Raw genomic sequence first — 25,994 nt, forward strand, 5'->3', positions numbered from 1 at the left:
AGGTGTTCATTGCATGCCATGTTTTAGATTGTAGTTTGGCTTCTAAATATAGCTTCATTTGCTTTCAGCTGAGCTGGTCTGGCAATTTTTTGTTGGGGGGGAATTTCAACCCACTCCACAGACCCAAGGAGGTAGCATAAATCAATGTGGATTTGGGGGGACACAGAATCCTACCTGAGATCTCCCACAGCTCATGGCAGCAGCCTGCTCCTGGTAAAGCCCCACTGCAGAGCGGGAACCAAAGTCTGCAGGGCCCAGATGCCCTCTGAAGAGTTTGTGTCCCTTTGCTGCCTATACTTGTCCCCTCCCTAATTTTCTTGTGGTTTTGTGGTTATGCTTTAGGATGGCTTCAAGCAGGTGGAGAAAGAGAAGCAGGAGTTGAGCACCCAGAGGAAAGGAGCTGTGCTCTGTGGTTTACAAGTGCATCCTTTTCTTTTGTCAAGTCACTAGAAGAGAAAACTTTGTTCAGGGCTGCCTCTGGCTTAGGAGTCAATGTAACCTGTGGCATCTAATTTCCCCTTGCAACAAAGCCAGAGTGACTGGGGAAATGCTGCAGTCACAATGAATCCCTCTAGGGCTGAGAGGTGCTGCAAGGCCACGCAGCTTGTACTGATTCCTTTGCTGCCCTAATCCAGTTCTTTTGCCTAGAGAGGTGGGAGGTTAGAAGGTCCAACTGCCTGATTCAGGGCCATTTGGTTGCTGATCACCTTTGTGCCTGAGAAAGGAGCTGAGGAACCTCCTTAGCCCTGAAGATTGCTTGGTAAAGCTGGACAGACTTCTGATCTGGTGCCCACCTCTGGCATCCGCTGGCAGCTCGCATCAAGCAGAGCATCAGCTCACATCCCAGTGAGGAGATGGAGCTGGAGGCCAGGCTGTGTTTGACAGGGAGGCTTGCTTGGCATTGCCGCAGCAGCTGGCATCCCACTGGGAAAGAATCAGTGCAGCCATGAGGGGCTCTGCCCTGGCTGATGGTGCTGGTCACAAGCAGACACTCTGTCTTCAGCCTCAGGACCATGAGGATGAAGAACTCACAGTCTCACAGTACATGAGAGGTTGGAAGGGACCTCCAGAGATCACTGGCTCCAACCCCCCTGCCAAGGTCAAAACATTTGCCTGGTTACTGAATGAGCCCTCGCAGGTTTCTTTTCTTGATGGGTTTGTTTTCTTTTGTTTTTTAAAGTGAGATGTTTCTACCTCCATTTCAGCACGAGGGCAGCGGCGGAAAAGCCTCGGGAACCGCCAGCTGAGCTTGCTGCAATTCGAATTGCTTTAGGGCTCTCCTGGGCTTGCTTTGTGCTTTCTGAGGGGGAGGGACCCCAAAGGGCCGAGCAGGGCCGGTGGGCGCTGTCGTGCAGTGCACCTGCTCGGGCAGTGACGTTGCTGGGGTGCTGCCCGGAACCGCGCGGAATTGAAGCAGCCGTTAGCGCCAGAGCGCCATGTCAGCGCCAGGGCAGCCGCGGGAACGCTCCTCTGTCACGGGGAAAAGAAAAATATTATACAAAAAGAAAAAGGCCCAGTTCCCCGAAGGAATTGAGCCATGGTGATGACTCGGTCTCAGGCTGTCTGTAGAACTGTGGGTCCCCAAACAGAGCCCACACATAAGCGTGCAGGTGTTCAGGCAACCAACTGCAGTCAGTGTGGGAGCCTGGCAGGAGAGGCGGAGGGTGGCAGAGCCAATGCCTGCATTAGGTGTGAGCAGATCAATGATCTGCTTAACCTAGTGGCTGAGCTGAAGGAAGAAGTAGAAAGACTAAGGACCGTAAGGGAATGTGAGAGGGAGTTAGATCTGTGGCACCAGGCTCTGCAGACCCCATTGGCAGAGGGAAGCGACACAAGAAGCAGCGGGGACTGGATACAGGTGCCTGTCAGAAGGGGCAAGGGAAACCCCTCCCAGCCCCCCTCACCTCCTCAGGTGCCCTTGCACAACAGTTGTGGGGCACTAGAGGCTGAGGGTGAGGTGATCCTGGAAACAAAAGCAACACCACGTGGGGGGTCGATCGACTAAAGCAAATCAGTCCCCCCCTCGCATCAGAGCTTGTCCAGAAAAGAAAAAGAGGAAGGTAACTGTGATTGGTGATTCCCTTCTGAAAGGAGCAGAGGGCCCCAGATGTCGGCAGGACCCTTCCCACAGGGGAGTCTACTGCCTCCCTGGAGCCCGGGTCAGGGATGTTACCAGAAGGCTGCCCAATGTAGTACAGACCCCTGATTACTATCCCTTGCCAGTTATGCAGGTGGGAAGTGATGAGGTCAGTACCAGAAGTCTTAAATCAATCAAAAGGGACTTCAAGGCACTGGGAAAAGTAGTAGAGGGATCAGGGGCACAGGTAATTTTTTCATCTCTACCCTTAGTTGCAGGCATGAATGCTGGAAGGAACAGGAAAACATTCCTGATTAGTAAGTGGCTCAGAGGCTGGTGTCACCAACAAATTTTTGGATTCTTTGATCTTGGGGAACTCTCTATGGTCGCAGGTCTGCCAGCAGCAGATGGGGTACACCTGTCGCAGAGGGGGAGAAGGATCTTGGGACACAAGCTGGCAGGGCTTGTACAAAGGGCTTTAAACTAGGCTTGAAGAGGGAGGGGAGTGAGCACAACAGTGCTAGAGATGAACCAAAGGAGGCTGAGGGTGGTAAGCCACAGACAGGGGCAAAAGCAGCAGCCCAGCTGAAGCGTGTGTACACTAATGCAGGCAGCATGGGTAACAAACAAGAGGAGCTGGAAGTCTTGGTACAGGAGGAAAACTGTGATGTTGTTGCCATCACAGAAACGTGGTGGGATGACTCTCACAACTGGAGTGCTGTAATCGAGGGCTACAGACTCTTCAGGAGAGACAGGAGGGGAGAAGGGGTGGAGGAGTGGCCCTGTATATTAGGGAGACTCTGGACATCATGGAGGTTGAGGCTAAGGATGATCAGGATGAGTCCCTATGGGTAAGAATTAGGGGGAAGGCCAACAAGCCTGACGTCCTGGTTGGAGTCTGTTATAGACCACCCAACCAGGAAGAAGAGGATGATTTAATTTTCTTCAAGCAGCTGGAGGCTGCCTCAAGATCACTTCCCCTTGTTCTTGTGGGTGACTTTAACCTGCCAGACATCTGCTGGGAATTGAACACTGCAGAGAAGAGGCAGTCTAGAAGGTTCCTGGAGTGTATGGAGGATAGCTTCTTATCCCAGCTGGTACGTGAGCCTACCAGAGGTGCAGCCCTGCTCGACTTGCTGTTTACAACTAGAGAAGGGCTGGTGGGAGATGTGGTGGTGGGAGGCTGCCTGGGGTGCAGTGACCATGAGATAATTGAGTTTTCAATAGATGGTGAAACCAGGAGGGGCAGCACCAAAACCTCCAGCATGGACTGCCGAAGGGCAGACTTTGGCTTATTCAAGGAACTAACTGGGAAAGTTCCTTGGGAAACAGCCCTTAAAAACCAAGGGGTCCAGGAAGGCTGGACTGACTTCAAGAAAGAACTCCTGAAGGCAGAGGAACAGGCTGTGCCCACGTGCCGGAAGAGGAGCCGACGGGGGAGACAGCCGGACTGGATGAGCAAGGAGCTTCTAATGGAATTAAGGGAAAAAAAGAGAGTGTATCACCTTTGGAAAAAAGGGGAGGGATCCCAGGATGAGTTTAAGGACATTGCTAAGTCTTGTAGGAAAAAAATTAGAGAGGCAAAAGCCCATTTAGAACTTAAACTGGCCACGGCCGTAAAAGAGAATAAAAATTATTTCTGCAAAGATATTAATGGCAAAAGAAGAGGCAGGGACAAGCTCCACTCCTTATTGGATGTGGAGGGGAATATGTTAACAAAAGATGAGGAAAAGGCAGAGGTACTCAACACCTTCTTTGCCTCAGTCTTCAATAGTGGGACAGGCTGTCTGCAGGACAACTGGCCTCCTGAACTGGCAGATGGAGTCAGGGACCAGTATAGTCCCCCTGTAATCCAGGAGGAAGCAGTAAGGGACCTGCTGAGCCACTTGGATCCTCACAAGTCCATGGGACCTGATGGGATCCATCCTAGGGTGCTGAGAGAGCTGGCAGATGAGCTGGCCAAGCCACTCTCCATCATTTATCAGCAGTCCTGGCTCACAGGTGAGGTCCCTGATGACTGGAGGCCGGCCAAGGTGGTGCCCATCCACAAGAAGGGCCTGAAAGAGGAACCAGGAAATTCCAGACCTGTCAGCCTGACCTCGGTGCCAGGCAAGGTTATGGAACAGGTCACCCTGAGTGCAATCACACAGAACCTGCAAGATGGTCAGGGGATCAGGCCCAGCCAGCATGGATTCAGGAGGGGCAGGTCCTGCCTGACCAACCTGATCTGCTTTTATGATCAGGTCACTGCCTGGTGAATGCAGGGCAGGCTGTGGATGTAGTGTGCCTGGAGTTCAGCAAAGCCTTTGACACTGTCTGCCACAAGAAGCTCCTGGCCAAGCTGGCAGCTCGTGGTTTGGACAGATTCACTCTGAAATGGGTCAAGAACTGGCTGGAGGGCTGGGCCCAGAGAGTGGTGGTGAACGGTGCCACTGCCAGCTGGCAGCCAGGCACTAGTGGTGTCCCCCAGGGAGCAGTGCTGGGCCCCATCCTGGTCAATATCTTTATTGATGATGTAGGTGAAGGAATTGAGTCCCTCATCAGTAAGTTTGCAGATGACACCAAGTTAGGAGCAGGAGTTGATCTGTTGGAGGGTAGCAGGCCCTGCAGAGGAACCTGGCCAGGCTGGCTGGGAGGGCAGAGGCCAAGGGGATGAGATTGAACAAGGCCAAGTGCAAGGTTCTACACTTTGGCCACAACAACCCCAAGCAGTGTTACAGGCTGGGGACAGAGTGGCTGGAGAGCAGCCAGGCAGAGAGGGACCTGGGGGTGCTGAACATGAGCCAGCAGTGTGCCCAGGTGGCCAGGAGAGCCAATGGCATCCTGGCCTGGATCAGGAATAGTGTGGCCAGCAGGACAAGGGAGGTTGTTCTTCCCCTGTGCTCAGCCCTGGTCAGGCCACACCTTGAGTGCTGTGTCCAGTTCTGGGCTGCTCAATTCAAGAGAGCTGTTGAGGTACTGGAAGGTGTCCAGAGAAGGGCAACAAAGCTGGGGAGGGGTCTGGAACACAAACCCTGTGAGGAGAGGCTGAGGGAGCTGGGGGTGTTCAGCCTGGAGAAGAGGAGGCTCAGGGCAGACCTCATTGCTGTCTGCAACTCCCTGAAGGGAGGTTGTAGCCAGGTGGGGGTTGGGCTCTTCTCCCAGGCAAGCAGCAGCAGAAGAAGAGGACACAGTCTCAAGTTGTGCCAGGGGAGGTCTAGGCTGGAGATTAGGAGGAAGTTCTTCACAGAGAGGGTGATTGAACATTGGAATGTGCTGCCCAGGGAGGTGGTGGAGTCACTGTCCCTGGAGATGTTGTGTCGGTGTGAGCTGAAATTCCCCCCCCACCGACAATAACCAGGCTAGCCCAGTCTGGAAGCAAATGAAAAGCTGTATTTACAAGCAGAGTCTAAAATCTACATGAAATGCAATGAATATGTACAAATATACAAAATTCACAACATTCACAAATATATACAATCAACAGAAAAAGCACAACCGATCTCCCTTTGCTTCCCCCCAAGGGGACCCTCCCAAAGGGGCCTCCCTCTCCCAGGAGCTTCCCCCCCAGACCCCCCTGGACAGAGAAGCAGAGTTAGTTAAGCAGAAAGTTGTTAACTTAGCTGCCAAGGTCAGTATGTGTTATCTTCAGCCAGAAGAGAAGAAGAAACAGCAGCCAGACAGCCCAGCAACTGCCCCCACTGCCGAACGCAGAATGTGCAGAGTGCCTACTTTGTTTTGGGTAATAGTTCTTAAACATTTCTATCTATCCAATGGAAGTGTTTAGAACAATCAGTATTTTGCTTTCTTACACCCAATAGTGACTTATTTACATTCTTTCACTTTCTCTGTTCTGAACTTTGCAAGGAAAAATTAAAAAGACAGTTTCAAACCACCACAGATGTTCAAGAGGAGACTGGATGAGGCACTTGGAGCCATGGTCTAGGTGATTGCTTAGGGCTGGGTGATAGGTTGGACTGGATGATCTTGGAGGTCTCTTCCAACCTGGTTGATTCTATGATTCTATGATTCAGAATCACCAAAGGAATAAAGACTTCATCCTTCTTGCCATTTGCTGCCCTCCCCCTCAGCTTTTCACAGCAGAGGGAAGACTCCCTTTTAGGGCATCCATCCATCCATTGATGAATGAGGACATCCTGAGCAGTGTGTCATCCCAGGAACATGTAAATGTACAATCTTAGGAGGATACTTCTTGGGTTTGTGTGAAATCAGTTTCAGTTTGCTGGGGCAGGGGCCAGGGGAGTCACCCCCCATGGGTGCTGGTGGGCCAGAGGTGAGTGAGGTGTGGGCATGGCTTGGTGTCCTTGGGGATTGGAGAATCTGGTGTGGGGCTTAGCACTGCTGTGGCAGCTCCTTGGTGCCGTTGCCTGCAGCCTCCCTCCCTCCCTGCCCATTGCAGGCAGACAGAGAGAGGTTCTGGAGCATCAATTTTAATAGTCAAAGGGAGAAGCAAAGAGTCATCTGTCCCTGCTGGCTGCAGGGCAGTTGGCCTGGAGAGCCTTTGGAAGTCCCTTCCAACCCAACCCATTCTATAAACTACTACAAGAACAGCAACTAAACTACTACAAGAACATCAGCTAAACTACTACAAGAACATCAAGTATCCCACCCCCCACCCCTCCTCCCCCAAGCTATCTGCCCCCTGCTCCAGACCTAATGCCCCCCTCCCCCCACCCCCAAGCCCTCCCCCTAATTCCTCCATCCTGCCCCAGCAGTGGCTGCAGGACCCCTGCGCTTGCGGGCAGGGAGTGGGTAGGGGTCCTTGCGCTGGTCCAGCCTGCGCTTCCTCAGCCTGGGGTGGTGCTGGCAGTTGGGGCCCAGAGCAGGCAGGGAGGTGGCTGCAGCTGGCAGGCTGCCATCCTCCATGTCCACGTCAGTGGGCAGAGAGATGTCGTGGAATGTGGTGACTTCGTGCATTTCCACGTCCGTAGCCAGGGAGATGTCGTGGTGGATTGGGCTGGCATCGTGCATCTCCACATCCGTGCTGAGGGAGAGGTCCATTCCTGCGGAGGTGAAACAGGAGAGCTGTCCCCAGGGTGCTGGGAAAGGCTCTGGAGATGCTACTTGCTGGTCAGGGGGTGGCCAGGTGTTCTCAGCTGTGGTCACTGGGTCTCAGTGAGCCCATGTGCCTGGAGTGTCAGGGGTAGAGGGGTGCTGTGGGTGCTGGAGAGGAGAGAGGGGAGCCCCAGGTGCTGGAGGTGCTGTGGAGGAGGTGAGTGGTAAGGTGGCAGGGGTGCTGGGGGTGTCCTACCAGCTTGGGGTGGCTGGAGTGCCAGGAGTGTTGGAGCTGTCCAGGCTGCAGGAAAGGGCTGGGGCTGGTGCCCAGGCCCCTGGCCGAGGCTGGCTGATCCTGAAAGAGAGAGGTGAGGCTTTGGTGGCAGTCCCAGAGCAAGGTGGGTGCAGAGGAGCCCGAGGGGACTGAGCAGGAGCAGGCAGAGGTGGTGGAAGTGGCTGTGAATTTGGCCCCAGGGTGTCCTTGTGAGGGCCAGGCTGAGTCCTTACCTGTGGCACTGAAGAAGGGCTGGGGGAAGCTGAATGGCTGCAGGAGCCGAGGCAAAGAGGAGACCCAGGGGCCAAAGGGTGGCAGCACCATGGCTGTGGCTGGCAGTGCCATGCTGAGTGGTGCTGAGTGGCCCCAGGTCTGTCTGTTTGAGTTTGTCTCCAAGGAGATGGAATGTGGGGGCCTCCATTGTCCTGCCCCACCCCTGCCAGGTGTGGCAGCTCTTCCTGGGGGGAGATAGGGATGGGAAAAGAGGGCAAAGAAGAGTTGGAGTCTGTGAGGTGCATCTGCATGGCCAAGTGGAGAGCAGTGGTGTCCCTCCAGGGTTCCTCCTAGCACCAGGCCTGGTTCCTGTCTTCGCCAGTGACGTGGCCATGGGCATGGGATGGAGGCAGCCTCAGCAACCTTGTGGATGCAGCAGTCTGAGTGGTGCATTCAACATGCTGGAGGGATGGGAGAGCCACCTGTAAGGACTTGTGCAGTCTTGAGAAGTGGGAGAACCTCCTGAGGTTCAGCATTCTAGATGGGGCTTAATGGGGCTGTGAGCAGCTGAGTTGAGGATGTCTCTGCTCACTGTGAGGTGATTGGACTATATGACCCTTATAGGTCCCTTTGAGCCCAGACTATGCCACGATTCCATCATTTCTGATGCAATTGGACCCCTGGTTGCAGGATCTGACTGAAGCTTTTCTCATAGTTGTTGTACTTAAAGGTTCCTTCAGTGGACTCTCTGCTTTCACATCAGTCTGGTCTCCCATTAGAGCTTCAGGTGAGCTCTCTCCTGCTTCTGAGTTATTTGTAGGAAATTGTTACATACTTTATTCTCTGGAATAATAAAAATACAATAAAAAACCCAACCAAAGCAATCCTAAATACACCTTTCTTTTGTATTTGAAACAGAAGTAAGATTTTTTTAACACATTCAACATGATGGAAGGCAGTCAGCCTGGGAGGATGTGGGGTTTTATTCTACCAAAGGCATTTCGTCTGGCATGGAAGATAATTTGATTTTCATCGCATCCATATGAAGAACTTCACTTGAAGGGGCAATTCAGATTTTCTCTGTGGTTTTGGTTGCTTTGCACACAAATTTAAACCTTGGTTCCGGGAGAGGTCAATGGCAAAGAGAAAAGTGAAGGGAGGGTAGTGATGATCTTGGAGCCTCTAGCTTCATGGAAGATTCTCCTCCCACTCTGTCCTGGTGAGACCACATTGTGTCCAGTTCTGGGATCCCCAGTTCAAGGGAGAAATATACTGGAGGGAGTCCAGCAGAGGCTATGAGGATGATGAAGGAACTGGAACATCTGTCTGATGAGGAAAGGCTGTTCAGTCTGGAGAGGAGAAGGCTGAGATGGGACCTTATCAATGTCCATAAATATCTGAAGGGTGGGTGTCAGAAAGGAGCCAGTCTCCTTTCAGTGGTGACCTGTGATAGGACAAGGGGCAACAGATACAAACTGGAACCCAGGAAGTTCCACCCCAACATGAGGAGAAACTTCTTTTGTGTGAGGGTGCTGGAGCTCTGGACAGGCTGCCCATAGGTCATGGAGTCTCCTTCTCTGGAGACTTTCAGGATCCTTCTGCTTGTGTTCCTGTGTGACCTGCCCTAGGACGTCCTGCAGGGGAATTGGACTGGATGATCTCTGGAGGTCCCTTCAAACCCTTAACCATTCCAGGATTCTCTGAGCTCAGAAACAGAAGGCTGGATATATTGAGACCAGATCCAGGGAGCTGTTGGTTGTGCTGTCACTTTGTCATCTGCTTTGAGCTGGTGATTGGCTTGTACTTGATGACTGGGGTTCAACATCACCTGTCTCTTCTCATCAGCCACTGAAATACTGCCTTCTTTGGCTCCTGCATTTGATGATCAACTGCTTGCTCATCTGGGTGCATCCAGGAGAATTAACCACTTGAAATGGGGTTTAGGAGCTAATAGTAAGGGAAAAACAGATTTTAAATAATCCTTTAGACTGGATTTCATGCTCTGCAGTCTGTCTTGATGTATTCAGGTCAGAACTTGTTTTTTATAAGCCATTACATCTTTCTTGCACTTTCTTTTAACTAAAATCCGTCTCTTTGTAAACTGCTAAGCCTGCATTGTCTTTTCTGGTGCCAGAGTATCTCCAGTTCTCAGCAGTTCAAAGACTTCAGATTTCTTTTTTTTCCTCTTGGTTTTTCTTGTTCAGAACTGTGGGGTTGTTTCAGTTTTGTTAACCTCTGTGGCCCATGTGAATAGTCCAGTTTTCAATTAATTATCTTCATGAACCCTGGTTTCTTTACCAATAGAAGCACAGGTCTCACTGCTGGCTGGGTGTGAAGCTATCGGAGATGCCCAGACTGTTTCTTTGGGGAGCTGCAGGACTGTAGAGTGTTAGCAGCTGAGTCAGAACTCTGAGGATCTGAATTGGGCAGCTCTTTAGACATCAGGCACTGCAAGAAATACAGCCCAGTAGAGAGACCAGAAGTTTTCCTTGCCTACATTCTACATCATAGAATCATAGAATGGTCTGGGTAGGAAGGACCTCCAAAGGTCATCTAGTGTGACCCCCCTGCAGTGAACAGGGACATCCTCCACAAGATCAGGTTGCTCAGAGCCTTGCTGAGTCTGACATATCTCCAGGGATGGGGCCTCAACCACCTCCCTGGGCAACCTGTTCCAGTGGTCCATCACCCTCGTGGTAAAGAACTTGTTCCTAACATCCAACCTGAATCTCCTCTTTCATTTCAAACCATTGCCCCTTATCCTATCACTGCAGGCTTTGGGAAGTAGTCCCCCTGCAGCCTTCTTGTAGCCCCCTTCAGGTACCGGAAGGTTGCTCTAAGGTCTCCCTGGAGCCTTCTCTTCTCCAGGCTGACCAACCCCAGCTCCCTCAGCCTGTCCTCATAGCAGAGGTGCTGCAGCCCCTCAATCTTTGTGGCCCTCCTCTGGACCTGCTCCATCAGGTCCATGTCCTTCCTGTGTTGAGGGCTCCAGAGCTGCATGCAGTGCTCCAGGTAGGGCCTCAGCAGAGCTGAGTGAAGTGGCAGAATCACCTCTCTCGACCTGCTGGTCACAATTAACCTCTCTTGCTGAAAAGCAACAATCATCCATCTGGATTTCCCTCCAGCTATAAATGACCAGAAATAATTTACAAGTTAAACAAATTTTTAAAAATTCTCTTTTTTATTGGCAAATGTTAAGGACAGTCTGCTTTGGTTTTTTCCTAATTGTACCTTCATGTGGATGCCTCCAACTGGGCACAGCTGCTTAGGTGTCTCAGGTTTTGGAAATGCACCTGCTAGGGTGTGAGCATTGAAGGAATCCAAATGAATGCATTCTGGTTTTAACAATTATTTTGCCTTCCTTTCCCCTGCCCTACCCCTAGGTTAAGGAAAATGTGGTTTGGAGGGTTTATTTTTTGGAGGGTGGGTGGTTCAGCATCCTTGCATCTCTGGGTATCTGAACTCTTACATCAATCTTCAGCCATAAGTCAGATCAGGCTGGTGACCTCATTCCAGGTCCTAGCAGACATCTGCCCACATCACAAGCCCAGGGAGGCTGGCAGAGCCCTGGCCACTGGCAGCTCATCCTGGGGCAGTGTCCAGTGCTGGAACAGCAAGGGTTGCAGGTGCCTTGGCAGAGCTGCCTTGCTGAAGCTTTCTCACTGCCTGCCTGCACAACACTTGGCTCCTCTTCTTCCTACCAGCTTGGAGTCCTACTTTTGAACTCCAGTCTGATCAACACTTTACAAGAAAAACCACATCGGTCTTTAGCTTGATGTGTGACTTTTACACCAGGGATAGATGTTTGGAGGAGCCAGTGGTGGGTTTGCTGCTGAGCTTGCTGCTGGCTTTGCACCTGCATTTGCTGCTGCATTTGCTGCTGCATTTGCTGCAAGCTGTTTAGAATCCTGTTATTTTTGCAGTCCTCTGGGTCTTTAAGCATCACTTGAGGCTGCTTGGTGCAGCTGAGCACATGCGAAAGCAGAGTTCTCGTGTGCCTTAAGGCTGGCATGAAAGTCACCTTTAGGATGGCATGAAAGTCAATTTTCCACAGGCTCAAAGAAATACTTGTGTTACCAGCTTTACACAATGACTTCTATCTGGCAAGAACTTGCAAAATAGTCTCTCTGGCTGATAGTCAAAAATTACATCATATTGGAGTAAACTGCTTTTAAATCAAACATCCATTATTCATGTATATTAACTGCCTTTTTTTTTTTTTTTACTGGCTGTTTTGTGTATGATTTACTCGTTTGGTTTTTTTTTTTTCCCTTTGATTGTCTGTCTGTCTCCCTCAGCTGCTCCTTTTAAATCTTAGCTCATCTTTGGATTTATGAAGCCAGCACACTTATCTCTGGGTACAAGTATCAATCGGCTGACCTTGCATTTGTTAGCAGTCAGGGTTTGCTGCTGTTGGTGCAGTGCTGTGTGCCATGTTTACAGAAGGCAGTTCAATACATTTACATTGGCAAACTGTGCCCCTGAGGCTTGTCAGCTTTGAAAATATTCTTTTTTTTTCCCTCCTGCATCCCTTTAGAAATAAAATTCCACCTTGCAGCAGCGTGTGCCATATGTTGGACTTCATGTGGTGACTTCTGCTGCAAATGCATGGGAGCTGCCCTTCCCATTTTGGGAGATACCCTTGAAATTGGGTGGGGTTGACCTGAGCAAAAAGCAGATCCCTCTTTTATTTGTGGTGGGCTTGAAATTTCACCATGCTTTCTTTTGTTGGCATTTGTGTGTGTGTGTGTGTGTGTGTGTTTGTTCAGGAAATGGTTTTGCTAGTTGGCAGAGGGATGGGCAGAAGGAAATGGGGAGAGACACAATCTGAAAATAAATGCAAATTCTGTTCACAGTCTTGCTGCTTGTTCCTCTGCCTCTTTGAGCAGCTCAGGGTGTTCTGTTTTTTTTTTTTTTTTTTGATCCTGAGTCTCTAAAGTGACAGAAACCTCTATCCTGGACAGTGGTGAGAAAGTGGTTCTCTAATGTACCTATTGTGTGTTACTCAGGAAAAGGATGTAGGTTTTGAGTGTGGTTTTAGGTGTGTTTTTTGGCTGATCTTTATGATTCTCTGCTCAGTACTTCATCTAAATAAGAACTAAATGCACTGCATGTAGAGAGTGCTTTGCCCAATTCTGAGACAGCTCACTTCTCAGTAACCCTACAATGTGGTGGCTTTTGACAAGAGGCAGAATTGTGACTGTAGGAGGAAACCAGCTCTTCCACAAAGCAGTTGTCTGCTGGCCTCCAGCCAGGACAGTGGGTTGAACACCCCTGCTCTTGTTGAAAGTACCACAGGCTCTTTGATAACAAGTGCTCAGGGATTTGTTGTTTTAATGTTCCATCCAAAAAAGACATCTCCAACAACACGGGATCCCAAAACACCTGCTGGGGTATTGGACATGCATGGAAGAGTTCCATCAACAACATTTCCTTCAGTTCCTTGGAAGTATCTCAACCAGAGTACAGCGACCACGCTTGACCTCACTTAGCTGCAAGATGTAACAAAGCTCACAGCTTAGCTATTCTGGCTACAGAGACTTTAATTCTCTGTGAATTAATTTAGTCTTCTTTTTTGAGTTCTTGGACAAGAGTAAAGAGAGTTCCCCATGCCCTCTGCTCTGTAGATTCATGAAGTACAGTAACTTTTCCTTTATTCCTCTGCCTGGGCTCACGAATTCACCAGCTTCGCAGTGCATCTATCTGAGGACAGTGGCCACAGGTTGAGGCTTGCCCAACTCGTGCAGTAAAGAGGGAAATTAGTCTAATGCACTGCCTTAACAAAAGAGAGAGTGGGAGCATGAATAATTAATACCACTAGTCTGTGGCAATTGGATAAAATGAAGTCCCATTTGCTCAGCCTTATTAAAAGAGAGAGAGAGAGAGAGAGAGAGAGAGAGAGGGAGAGCTAGTAAAGGTCGTTAAGGGACTTGTAACATGGAAAGAATCACCTCTGAGATGGATAATGTGTTTTCTAATCTCTGTGGTCTTTAACTAAACATAATGGTAAAGGTACTCTGGCTATTTCTGGCCTGTTGAATTATTAAGCATTCTGGGAGATTGCTTGGCTCATGTCCAATAACTTGGACATTTGCATGTGAGCAGTGTTAATAGGTAACACTTTTTAGTTTGCTCTGCACAGAGTATTTAATGCTTTTCCTCCCCTGAGTCCTGCAGTCCCACTGGGGGAAGGGATGCTCATTAGTGTCTCATCCCAGGGGGCTTCATTTCACACCTAAATGCTCTTGGTTCACTTACCTTCATTTGGGTACCTATTAGGTCACTGGTCTTGGGTGTCCATTATAGGATTATAAATATCCTTAAAAGGGTAATCTCTTTGCAGGCTGCATTATAGGATTATAAACCTCCTAAAGATCTTATCTGCCCTTTAACATACAGACCCTTATTTCAAGTCCCTATTGACCAGGTATTTTCATTAGTTCTCCTTGGCCTTTGCAAAGAAAATCCTTGTTGCCTTGGGACATTACAGGAGAGCTCAGCAGCAGCATTCTAGCAACTTCAAAATTGTCATCAGTATGCTCTTCATCCCCCTGGCTTCCAAGAAATTATTATTCAGACTTTAAAAAGCATCCAGAGTGCTTTTTGTTTCTTTAGCTATCAATTTGGCAGGGTGAGGTTTTGAAATTCATTCAAATTGCCCAAGCCAGAAGTTGAATTTAAAGATAGCTAGAACCTGTACACTGTAAATCACAAAGAGAGTCTTTCTTCCAGTGCTTCAGCTCATTGGCTAGAAATACACATATGCATTATAAAATCTAAAATAAAACCAACCCAGCAATCTCTAGAAGAGCAGAGACTGAGGTGAGAAGGAATTGAGTGGGGAGAAGATGATGAGACAAAAGCTTTTCTCCCAGTTTTGTGGCTCTGAACCTTTGTTTTTGTCACAGCTTTTCTTTCTTAGACACAAACATTTTAAACTGGTGGCCACTGCAAGTTATGTGAGGATAAATAAAGAAGGTTTGGGCTACTCAGGGGAATTGCCACAGGTCTAAAACTGAGACTGCAAAGCAGGAGAATATTTGCTGGGATGTAAAAGGGGAGTTTTTAAATGCTGTGTGGAAGCAATTTTTCACTGTAGTCTTTCATGGCCAGAGCTGAATTTTCGAGTATGTCTCATATGTTTATAGGATGGATGGGAGCTATGGTCATTTAGATAAATTAATAGTTTATGGATGTTCACTGTAAGTATGAGCCCCAGGGGACTTTTGAGAAAGCAGCATTTGGCCCTCTCCCCTCCAGAGCTTTAACTTGCAGCTGGGAAGGGTTGGTTCAGAGGCTCGACTGGGAGCTGGAACCCAGCACTGTTGACCCCATCATTTATTGTTCATAAGTTGAATTTCAGCAGTTTATTGACTTTGTCTTTTGTTCAGAACTTTCCAAGGAGAAATTTGGTTGCCAGGCACAGATATTAATTTCCTTTGCACTGGAAAACAGTGCAGAGAAGCTTTGCCAGAATGTCATTATCTCTGGGTTTGGTTAGGGAGCTGTTGGAAGCTGTGCTGCAAGTGAGGACAGGCTGTAAATTGGTCTTTACTTTGAAGACTATCATTTCCATGCAGTTTGTAGCATATTTTTTTTCCTGAGGTATAGAATTTTAGATTTCATTTTGGGCAACTTTTATGTCCTAAGATTCCCTGCAAAAGCAGAATTGTCCTTGCTTTACAGAGCTTGGGTAAAAATGCTTTGGGTTTTTAGGTCTTAAGGCTGAAAAACTACAGGCTAAAGACTGCCCTTTGAGGTTAAAAAGGACAAGGCTGGGTAAGAGAACTGGTTGGGAGATCATAAATATTGTAAGCATCTGAGAAAGTGTTGATTGCAATAGGAAGCTGCTAATATGTCTACATAAAACCACACCTGCTCTTTACCTGGGACAAAGAGCAGGTGGAGGAAGCCTGCCTTTCTTTGCAGTATTCCTAGAGATGTTCCAAGCTTCCCTTTTGTTGTCTAGATGCATCCATCACAAAATGATCCCCTCCAGCTCGCTTAATTCAACCTTTCAGATTCACAGATTGCATCAGGTTGGAAGAGACCCTCAAAGGTCACTTTGTCCAAACCCCCTGCATGTGAGTTCTGCTCCAACTAGAGCAGGCTGCCCAGGGACACATCAGTGTGGTCTTGAATGTCTCCAGGGGCAAAGCCTCAACCACATCCCTGGGCAACCTGTTCCAGTATTTCACCACCCTCATTGTGCAGACCTTCCTCCTGATGTCTAACCTAAATGTACCCTGCTCCAGTTGCAAACCATTGCCCCTTATGCTATCACCACAGGTGCTCCCCAACCTGCCTGTAGGTCCCCTTCAGACACTGAAATGAAGCTCTAAAGCCTCTCTGGAGCCTTCTCTTCTCCAGGCTGAACAGCCCAAACTCCTTCAGCCTGTCTTTATAGCAGAGGTTCTCCAGCTCTCTGATCATCTTTGTGGCCTCCTCTGGACCCACTGCAGCAGGTCTATGTCTCTGTTGTGTTCAGGGCTCCAGAGCTGGACACAGAGCTGGTCAAGCTTTCAGATGCCTCCTAAAATTGCCCAGATAGGAAGTGAAAGGCCAGGCAGCATCGTTGTCACAGCTTTGGCAGATGTTGAAGTAACAGGTATAGGATCTGTGGTGTTTATTAAGCTGCATGAGGATATAATCAGAAAAGGAGAGATGAAGAATATTCCTGTGGTGGTGGTGTAGCCATGCTGATGTTGCCATGGAAGCCCTAAGTTCTTCCTGATGTTTTAGCTACCATTCCTCATTTCATGGTCATTAAGTTTCTTTTTAAATGAAAGGAGCATCACCATGAAATTTAATCATGTTTATGAAGTTAGGTAAGAGCAGGTACTGTGCTGAGCTCCACTGGGCTTTGACCAGTCCATTTTGCTGTTGCTAAAAATACTGAACTTGCCTAAATTGAAAGGCCCAAATGGAGAAATCTCATCTGGCCCTGCAGGAGAGGACAACAAATGTGATTAAACTGATTGCTGCATGGAGCAGAGGAGGGAGACTGGCCAGGGAACTTCTCCTGCTGCTCTCCCAGGCTCTGGGCAAGTCAGCTTGGATGGAGTTGAAAATCAGAGTTGTTTTTATTCCCTTCCCATCTGAACTGTCACTTCAGAGGTGGTGTTTCTCTTCAGCTGTCTCTGCTGCGTGACCTGCAGGTCTGTCAGTGCCGGGGCCGTGCTGACTTCGGCATTTCAGGTCTTGCTGGACTTGATTGAGTTTCCTTGCACAGTCCATCTGTCTGAACCTTCTAAATGATGATCCTGTCTGCTTTTACTGCTCCTTCAAATATTCAAATTGATGAAGGAACTATTTGCTTTTCCATGTAAGCCTTGGAAGTTTGACATGGAGAAAACGTGTGTGGCTCATTCTGCTTGCCCAGAGAGCTGGCCAGTGTCAGAGAATCTCTGACAGTGGTTGGCAAGGGCTTTGCACCCTGCTCCTGAGTGAGTTCCACTGTCAGACTTGATTTCCTGATTTCTGAGGGGTCTTTTGCCCTTCTGTATCTTGGTTATCATAGAATCATCACATTGTTTTGGTTGGAAAAGACCTCTAAGATCATTGGGTCCAACTATCAACCCACCGTGGCCACTAAATCATGTCCCAGAGTGCCATGGCCACAGGTTTCTTGCACACCTCCAGGGATGGGGAATCCATCACCTCCCTGGGCAGCCTGTGCCAATCCCTGACCACTCTTGCAGCAAAGACATTTTTCTTCATCTCCAACCTAGACCTTTCCTGGCACAATTTCAGGCCACTTCCTCTCCTGTTGTCTGAGACTAGGGAGAAGAGACCAACTCCCACCTCACTGCAACCTCCTTTCATGGAGTTGTAGAGAGCAATAAAGTTTCTCCTCAGGCTCCTCCAGACTAAAATACCTCAGTTTCCTCAGCTGCTCCTCACCAGCCCTGTTCTCCAGACTCTTCACCAGCTGTCTGTATTAGCACATTGAGAGGCAAGTCCTGCAAACCATCTCTCATAGTAATAGCTGTGCTCTGCTTCGTGCTGCAGCAAGATATAGTTGTGCTCCTGCTACATTTACCTGGTGTTTGTTCTCTTTCTGCCAGATTCTTCTTTACAACCTGGAAACAAGTCAGTGCCTGAGGAAGATGGGCAACTCCATAGGTGACTTTACATGTGTCAACCTCCAGAACAGTCCTCCAAACATGCTTGTAACAGGCAATAAAGACAGAAGGTAGGTACTACCAAGAGCTCTAACCCATCTCAAATTAGCTTACTTCCTGTCCTGCTGTCCTACATCTGGACATGCTAGAATTTGTCTCTCCTCTAATGTTTCAAGTGCAAACTGCATGGACTTCAGGAACAAAATATTAGGTAATAGTTGGCCCTGGCTGCCAGTTTGCTTTGTTTCAGAAAGCTCCATGGGAAGACTTTCTTTCTAAGCCATTTGGTGGACACAGTTGGTGTACAGCCCAGCGAGACCACTTGGAATATCTTCCACTTCCCCACCACCACCCTCAAAATTAGTTTGGCATTTAAAAGCTCACTCTCTGATATTAAAAAAATAACCTAAGGGATGAATCATGGAGGATGGAGATGGCTCTGGCTGCCAAATGATGTCAAGAGTGTATTTCAGAGCACTGTGGTGTCCCTCAGGTGACAAAAAAACCCAAACCAAAACAAAACCAAAAAAAAAGAAAAATAGAAAAGAGAGACTTTCATATGAACAGATTCCAACTTCTATTTAGCTGATTAGCAGCTTTCTCTTTAGCTCCTTGGCTTGGGGAGGAGGATTTTCCCAGCGCAGTATCAGGTGCCAGGAAAGGCCGCGCTGGGAACAGGCGGTGCGAAAGGATTAAAGTGCTTAAAAAGACCCTTGGAGGCCAATTTTTAGATTCTCTTTTTTTTTTTTTTGGCTAGTGATTTGTGGGGTCTGATCCAGTGCACCAAAGGAGATGTGGGATGGCGAGGAGCCAGTCTCTAATGGCTCCCTCTTCCTTCCCTCCTCCTCTCTGCGCTGGGCAGCAGGCTGCAGGTGGTGGTCTGGTGTGTTGGTGGGGATCAGATTGTGAGGCGGATTCTTCCCTCTGCCAAATCCCAGACCTCTGTCCCGCCAGTGCAGCAGCTTGCAAAAATGATTATTTTGTCAAACAGCTTTTTTTTTTTTTTCTTTCTCAGTGAGTAGCCAGCTCAGGCAAACCTCACACTTTCTCAGCAAAGAGGATAAAGGGAATATCTGAAGTTTGACACGTGTAATTGAATCCTTGGGTGCTGGGTTGGGATTTTCCCCCCCCTCTAAAAGCAGGTAATTGATTTTCCAAAGCACCCCAGTAAAGCTTCATCCAATTCTGATCTCTTGCACAATGATGAGAAAGTGGATGAAGTTGACACCCCTTAAGTGAGATTGAAATTTACTCCCCTTAAACTAGAATAAAGGCTCCCTTTCCCCTCCAGAAAGCTTTTCAGTTCTCAGCTGAAACACTGAGTTAAATGGGTTGGCCATCACTGATGTACCAAGAAGTTCTTCCCCATGAGAGTGGTGAGAGCCTGGAATGGGTTGTCCAGGGAGGTGCTTGAGGCCCCATCCCTGGAGGTGTTTGCAGCCAGGCTGGATGAGGCTGTGGCCAGCCTGCTGTAGTGTGAGGTGTCCCTGCCCATGGCAGGGGGGTTGGAACTGGCTGAGCCTTGTGGTCCCTTCCAACCCTGACTGATTCTATCATTCTATGAAGAAGTGAGGAATCAATACTTCAGCAAATCATCATCACAGAATTGTAGACTGGCTTAGGTTGGAAGGGACCTCAGAGATCATCTGATCCAACCTCCCTGCCATGGCTAGGGACACCTCTCAACTAGACTCTGCTGCTCGAGCCCTTATCCAACCTGGGCTTGAGCACCTCCTGGGAGCGGGCATCCACAGCCTCTCTGGGCAACCCATTCCAGACTCTCACCACCCTCATACTGAAGAACTTCTTCCTAAGCTCCAGTCTAACCCTGCTCTCCCTCACCTTCAACCCATTCCCCCTTGTCCTGTCTCTAGACACCCTTAGGAAAAGTTCCTCTGCAGCCTTCCTACAGGTCCCTTCAGGTATTGAGAGGCTGCTCTAAGGTTCACCTGGAGTCTTCTCTTCTCCAGGCTGAACAACTCCAGCTCCCTCAGCCTGTCCTCACAGCAGAGGTGTTCTAGTCCTTGGATCATCTTTGTGGCCTCCTCTGGACTCTCTCCAACAGTTCCATGTCCTTCTTATGATGTACCCTTTCTCCTCCAGAAAGCTTTTCAGTTCTTCAGCTGAAGCACTGTCTGAGTTCAAGGGGTTGGCCATCACTAAAGTACCAAGGCTTTAGGAATCAATACTTCAGCAAGTCAGTTGAGCATCCAGGGGACAAGGCTATGTGTATCTCAGGGGTCAGACCCTCATGTGGTGCCGGATGAATGTCATAAAGAGGTGCTGGGCATCCATAGGTGGAATGTGACTTGAACCTTCATAGCCCAATGATGGAGCAAGTAGGGAATTTGCCATGGGAGTTCAGACTGCTGAGGATCAGTGAGAAAACTTCCTGCTTGAATTAAATATAGCAGCTTGGATTGAAGCTTGAGGAGAGGAGGTTTAGACTTCTTTCCAGTGAGGGTGATGAGACATTGGAACAGGTTGCCCAGGGAGGTTGTTGGATGCCTCCTCCCTGAAGGTGTTTAAGGCCAGGTTGGATGAAGCCTTGAGCAACCTGGGCTGGTGGGAGGTTGTCCCTGCCCATGGCAGGGGGGTTGGAACTGGATGATCTTTGAACTCCCTTCCAACCCAAACCATTCTGTGAATCTAGGAATTTCACAATTTCCTTAGTATCCAAAGCTGTGGTTTTGAGAAGTAACACTTGTAAAATGTTTTTGGTAGGACCTATACAATTTGTCTTCCCATCAAAAGCCCCTCCTGAAGCATTGCTGCTTTGTTTGATTACTTGGCTGAGCTTCCCGCTGGCAAGAGATCAGCACTGGATGCCTTCCTGTGATCTGCTCTAGGTGATCCTGCTCTGGCACAGGGGTTGGACTGGATGATCCTTCAAGGCTCCTTCCAACCCCTAACATTCTGTGATTCTGTGATGTGCTGCTGATGCACTGCACAACAGAACCTTCTTTCTTGGTTGGGACCTAAAATGGTGAAGAGCAAACATAAGGCAAACCCAGTGTGTACTGTCTCTGAAAGGTGTGGATCAAAACACATATTCCATGCTGCCCTAAATGCAAGTGAGCTTACTTCTAAGGTAGTCCAGCAGGAGAATCAAAGTCTGGCCACAGGAACACTTCCCTTGAAGTGGGCTGGATCCAGTGTGCTCCCAGCTGTTGAGGCAGGAGGTGGCAGGCCATGCCAGGGCTGTGTTAGAGCATCACGGTAGCCTTGCAAAATGATTTTGCTTTTTGTTTGGGGTTTTTGGTTGGTTTTGGTTTGTTTCTTTTCTTTTTTTAAAGCACATCTAAACAACTCAGGTGTGCCTCTAATTCTTCCAAGGGTGTGCCAAAATGGACACCTGCCTGAAACCTGGGTCCTTGCTAATGAAATAAGCAGGGCATGATCAGGTCTCTGTTTCCAGCTGTGCTTCCCAAACAGAAGCAGCTTTGATTGCCTTGTGGAACATGTGCAGTAAGACAGGGAGACTGCTGGGTGTGAGCACCTCCAAAACACCCCATCCTTGCCCAAAGCCCTGCTCTCATGGGTAGCCAAAGCTTCTCTCTGCTGGAGTGGGAGAAAGCAAGCAGTCCTTCCACCATCAGCTGGGATGTGGTTTTCCTAGGGTGACTGCAGAGCCACAGAAACCATGCTCCTCACTCCCTTCCAGCATGTTTTCTCTCCATGTCAGATGGATATTGCTCTGTTGGAGTTTTGGACTCTTTCTGTTGCCCTTTATTTCAGCTGAAATGTGCTCTTTGTGAAATCCTATGATGCAATCTCCTTGTGAGGAAGGAAAAGGAAAGGCTTGCAGCACCATTAGGATCGTAGCAGGAGTATGGAATAAAGCACAGTTAATGTGTTGGAACAAGTGTGTTTTGGCCTTTTCTGGGATTAATGTGGACCTGATGGCTTCAGGCTTGATAGCCATCAGCTGGGAGGAACTTTCTCCAGAGTCATTTTCATATCTGAGATCAGTATTTCCCCTTCTGGTTTCACTCACTGCATTTCTTTTTTAATTCACTTATGTGCTTTGCTTTATCTCTTAATCTTGGTGTTTAAGGCTCAGCAAACAGGCTCCTTGGTGAGCTGGGCTGGGTTTAAAACTTAACACCATTAGCTGTAACTGGTTTTCTGGGCTAGCTGCAGTGGCTGAAATCCTAAGCTCTTTTTGCACACATCTGCTTCTGGCCAAGTCTTCGATATTGAAACCACTGAAGAGATTCCAGTTGCTTGTGGATAGCTTTGATTCCACATTGGTGATTAACTCAAGCCTAGAAACCTAGAAATTCCTTCATCTTCTCTGAATTACCACACATAAAGTTCTGGGAAGACCTTATAGCAGCCTTCCAGTACAAGAAGGGTGTGGAGAGACTTCATACAAGGGCTTGTTGTGATAGGATGAGAGGGAAAGGATTGAAGCTTGAGGAGGGGAGATTGAGAGTGGAGATTAGGAAGAAATTGTTTCCAGTGAGCGTGGAGAGACACTGGAACAGGTTGCCCAGGGAGGTTGTGGATGTCCCCTCCTTGGAGGTGTTCAAGGCCAGGTTGGATGAGGTCTTGAGCAACCTGGGCTGGTGGGAGGAGTCCTTGCCTACATCAGGGGGGTTGGAACTACGTGATCTTTAAGGTTCTTCTAACCCAAACCATTCTATGAATCTCCTCTCAGCCCACATGTCTGTAATAGCATCCTTTTCCTTGATCCTTACAATAATATTACCTCCAGCCACAGTGGATGTGGGTTAGATACCAAGGGTACTATGCCCAAAAGATTTTATGTCCCACAGCATTGATAACATGAGGCACAGGGAGAGGAGTTTTTTCCAAATTTCACTTAGATTTTATATCAGATAGACACAGAGGTTCTGTGTGGTGGGAGAAGTCTGCTTCAAAGTCTTTGAAGATAGAATCATAGACTCACAGAAGGGTTTGGGTTGGAAGGGACCTTAAAGATCATCCAGTTCCAACCCTCTGCCATGGGCAGGGACACCTTCCACTAGCCCAGGTTGCTCAAATCCTCATCCAGCCTGTCCTTGAACATCCCCAGGGAGGGGGCATCCACAACCTCCTTGGGCAACCTGTTCTAGTGTCTCACCACCCTCACCAGAAAGAATTTCTTCCTAATCTCCAGTTTCAATCTGCCCTCCTCAAGCTTCAGTCCATTGCCCCTCATCCTGTCACTCCAAGCCCCTGTAGAAAGTCCACCCCCCAGCTTCCTTGTAGCCCCCTGTGATGGTTTGAAACTGTCTTTTTAATTTTTCTTTGCAAAGTTCAAGCACAGAAAGCTAAAGAATGTAAATAAGTCACTATTGGGTGTAAGAAAGCCAAATAATGATTGTTCTAAACACTTCCGTTGGATAGATAGAAATGTTTAAGAACCACTACTCAAAACAAAGTAGGCACTCTGCAGTCAGGGCAACTTGCTGGGCTGCCTGGCTGCTGCTGCTTCTTCTCTTCTGGCTGGATGTAACACACTGACCTTCATGGGCTCAGTTAACAGCCTCTTTGCTTTTAACTAACTCTGCTTTCTGCCAGGGAGGCCCCTGGGAGAGAGGCCCCTTGGGGAAGGTCCCCTTTGGGGGGAAGCAAAGGGAGCTTGGTTGTGCTTTTCTGTTGATTGTATATATTTGTAAACGTTGTGAATTGTGTCTGTTTGTACATATTCATTGCATTTCATCATAGATTGTAGATTTTGCTTGTAAATACAGCTTGCATTTGCTGCCAGACTGAGCTAACCTGGTTATTGTTGGTGGGAGGGGGATTTCAGCTCACACTGACACACCCCCTTCAGGTCCTGGAAGGCTGCTCTAAGGCCTCCCTGAAGGATTCTCCTCTCCAGGCTGGACAGCCCCAGTTCTTTCAGCCTCTCCCCATAGGGGAGGTGCTGTAGCTCTCTGATCATCATCATGGCCTCTGAACCCTCTTCAGCAGCTTGATGTCTGTTGTCAGGACAGAAGAGAAGTCAGGGTAAAAATTCCATGGTGAAAAGTCTCAACCAAGTTGTATTCTGTAGTGGCTGTGGGACTACTGCTGTCCTGGGTGTGCTTTCAGAGCCCCTAAAGTCTCCTGGCAGCCCCAGGCTGCAGTTCCACAGCAGCTTTTATCTCTCATCTTTCTTTGCTCTCCTTCAGGGTCAGGGTGTTCGACCTCCGCTGCAGCCAACCTTTGTGCTCCTTCTATGCTCACCAGCTAGGGGTGACTGCAGTCCAGATGGATGACTGGAAGGTAGTCAGTGGAGGAGGAGAGGGCTTGGTCTGTGTCTGGGACCAGCGGATGGGCACCAAACTCTGGGAAATGCACGCCAGGTAAGTTGGTCTGCAATGCCAGAACTGGAACTGGCTGAATGCCAGAAGAGAACCTGCAGGAAGGCTGCAGAGGGACTTTTCCTAAGGATGTCTAGAGACAGGACAAGGGGGAGTGGGTTGAAGCTGAGAGGAGAGCAATTTGGATGGAGGTTAGGAAGCTCTTCAGGATGAGGGTGGTGAGACTCTGGAATGGGTTGCCCATTCCCTTCAGGCTTCAGGGATGCCCCCTCTCTGGAGGTGCTCAAGGCCAGGTTGGATGAGGCCTTGAGCACCCAAGTGTAGTTAAAAGGCATCCCTGCCCATGGCAAGAAGGTTGGAGTAGATGATGGAGTAGATGATCTCAGGGGTGCTTTCCAACCTAAGCCAGTCTATCATTCTATGACTGGAGGAATGTGGGAATGGGATGATCCAGGCTCAAGATGATAATGTGCCCATCTCTAACACTTCTGTGAGTTCTGAGTAGTTTTCTTGTGATTTGGAGACAGCTTGCCTCCCCACCTGGAGGTTTGTGAGTGTTTCTCTGTGTGCCCTGGAGCTGTCAGAGCCCTTTTAGTCATTAGTTAACAAGAGTGCTTCAGTCAGCCCAGGGGATCGTGGAAGTTGTTTCCTTTGGATTTTCCATGAAGTTCAGTTAGTGTTCTCTCCCTGTCCCACCCCCAAGCAGTATTTACCTTATTAAACCGTGGGTTAAAAATGCTGGGCTGCTGGCTGTTGCCCTCAGAGAGTCTGGCCCTGGCTGACTCTATCTGCTGTATCCTTACCACAATACCTCTGCTGCTATTCCCCTCCTTCACACATTCTTTTAGTTGCAGCAATCATGACCCGGCTGGCATTTAAACTTATTTAAATATTAAAGCCACCAGTTTGTACTGAAATCTCAAGAAGTGCAGTACTGAGTGTACCAGCAGAGATCACTATCCTGGAGCTGACAGAAGACTCTTAGCTGCTACAGTGAAGTGATGGTTTCCTGATCAAGGCACAATTCCCAGAGAGTTACCCTTGTTTGAGTGAAGACTGCAAGATTTAGCCCCTTGTAAATCTAAATGATAGCCTTAATAAATTGAGCAGATAAATCCGGATCAGCTGTTTTTTTTTCTTTAATGCATTTCCCCCAAGGATGAGCTAGGTGAGGTATTTACAGTCAGAGAAGTTCAAGTGTGAGCTGTCATTGGTTAATAGCAGCTATCTCCTCCTCTTCTGACCCTGTGAATTGCAAAGCCTGTTGTGATTCATAGATTCATAAAATGCTTTGAGTTGGAAGGGACCTTAAAGATCATCTAGATGCATTAAGGACAATACTGTCATTGATTGTCTCCTGCAGCAGCACTAATGAGCATGCCCAGAAGGAGGGCAGGCAACAAAGATCTGAGCTTTGGAGGGGTGGTGGAAGTGAACCCCTTAGATTAAACTTTTTAAATCCTCTTTAATCTATGCAGGAATCAGAGGGTATCATTTTAAAATGCATTTGTAGATTGGGTGTGGTGGTGTTCCCCACACGTGCAGCCCAGTGCAAGGGCAGAAGCTAAGGGAGATGACAAGAGACACCTTGGGGTGGTGGAGAAGAGGCATCTTAAATTTGAGAAGTTACTTCCACTTGAACAGTAAAAATGCTGCTATGGTGGCTCAGGGTTCTTTTATTCACCAGTGACAGGAAAAGGAATGAAGCCCAGGCCCTGTGCCATGCAGTGCAGGTCTGAATCAGCCACAGCTCAGTGCCTGGGGCTGGGGGATCCTGGGAGTCCCTGCCCTTTGTTTTGGGAAGCATCCTGCTCTTCCCGTAGTCCTTAGAGCAGCAGAGCCCGCAGGCCGGCCCGGGCGCTGCCGAGTGCCTCCCGGTGTGTTCTGGTGTCAGCCCACGAGGTGGCGCCCGAAGCCGTCTCTGGGTTCGTCTGCTCAGGCTGCAGGAGAGGAGGCAGAGCTGCAGGTTGCCAGCCTCGGGCGTCGGGCAGCCCCCTGATGGGAAGGGATTCTTCCTTTACCCGGAGCCGTTCCTCTCCCGCACTTGGACTGTA

The 25,994-nt window shown here is 48.7% G+C and overlaps 1 protein-coding gene across 1 annotated transcript in view; it reads left to right on the top strand.

Annotated features, from left to right (window-relative positions):
- FBXW8 (F-box and WD repeat domain containing 8) overlaps positions 1-25,994 on the top strand; it is an 87,420-nt gene that overhangs the window by 58,058 nt on the left and 3,368 nt on the right. Inside the window, exons 7-9 of the mRNA XM_054392578.1 lie at positions 1,100-1,138; positions 17,627-17,754; positions 23,809-23,982. Coding sequence (XP_054248553.1) covers positions 1,100-1,138; positions 17,627-17,754; positions 23,809-23,982 — 341 coding nt within the window. The remainder of the gene's footprint in view (positions 1-1,099; positions 1,139-17,626; positions 17,755-23,808; positions 23,983-25,994) is intronic.

Source organism: Indicator indicator, chromosome 26 (assembly GCF_027791375.1).
Source record: "Indicator indicator isolate 239-I01 chromosome 26, UM_Iind_1.1, whole genome shotgun sequence".
NCBI classification, from domain to species: Eukaryota; Metazoa; Chordata; class Aves; order Piciformes; family Indicatoridae; genus Indicator; species Indicator indicator.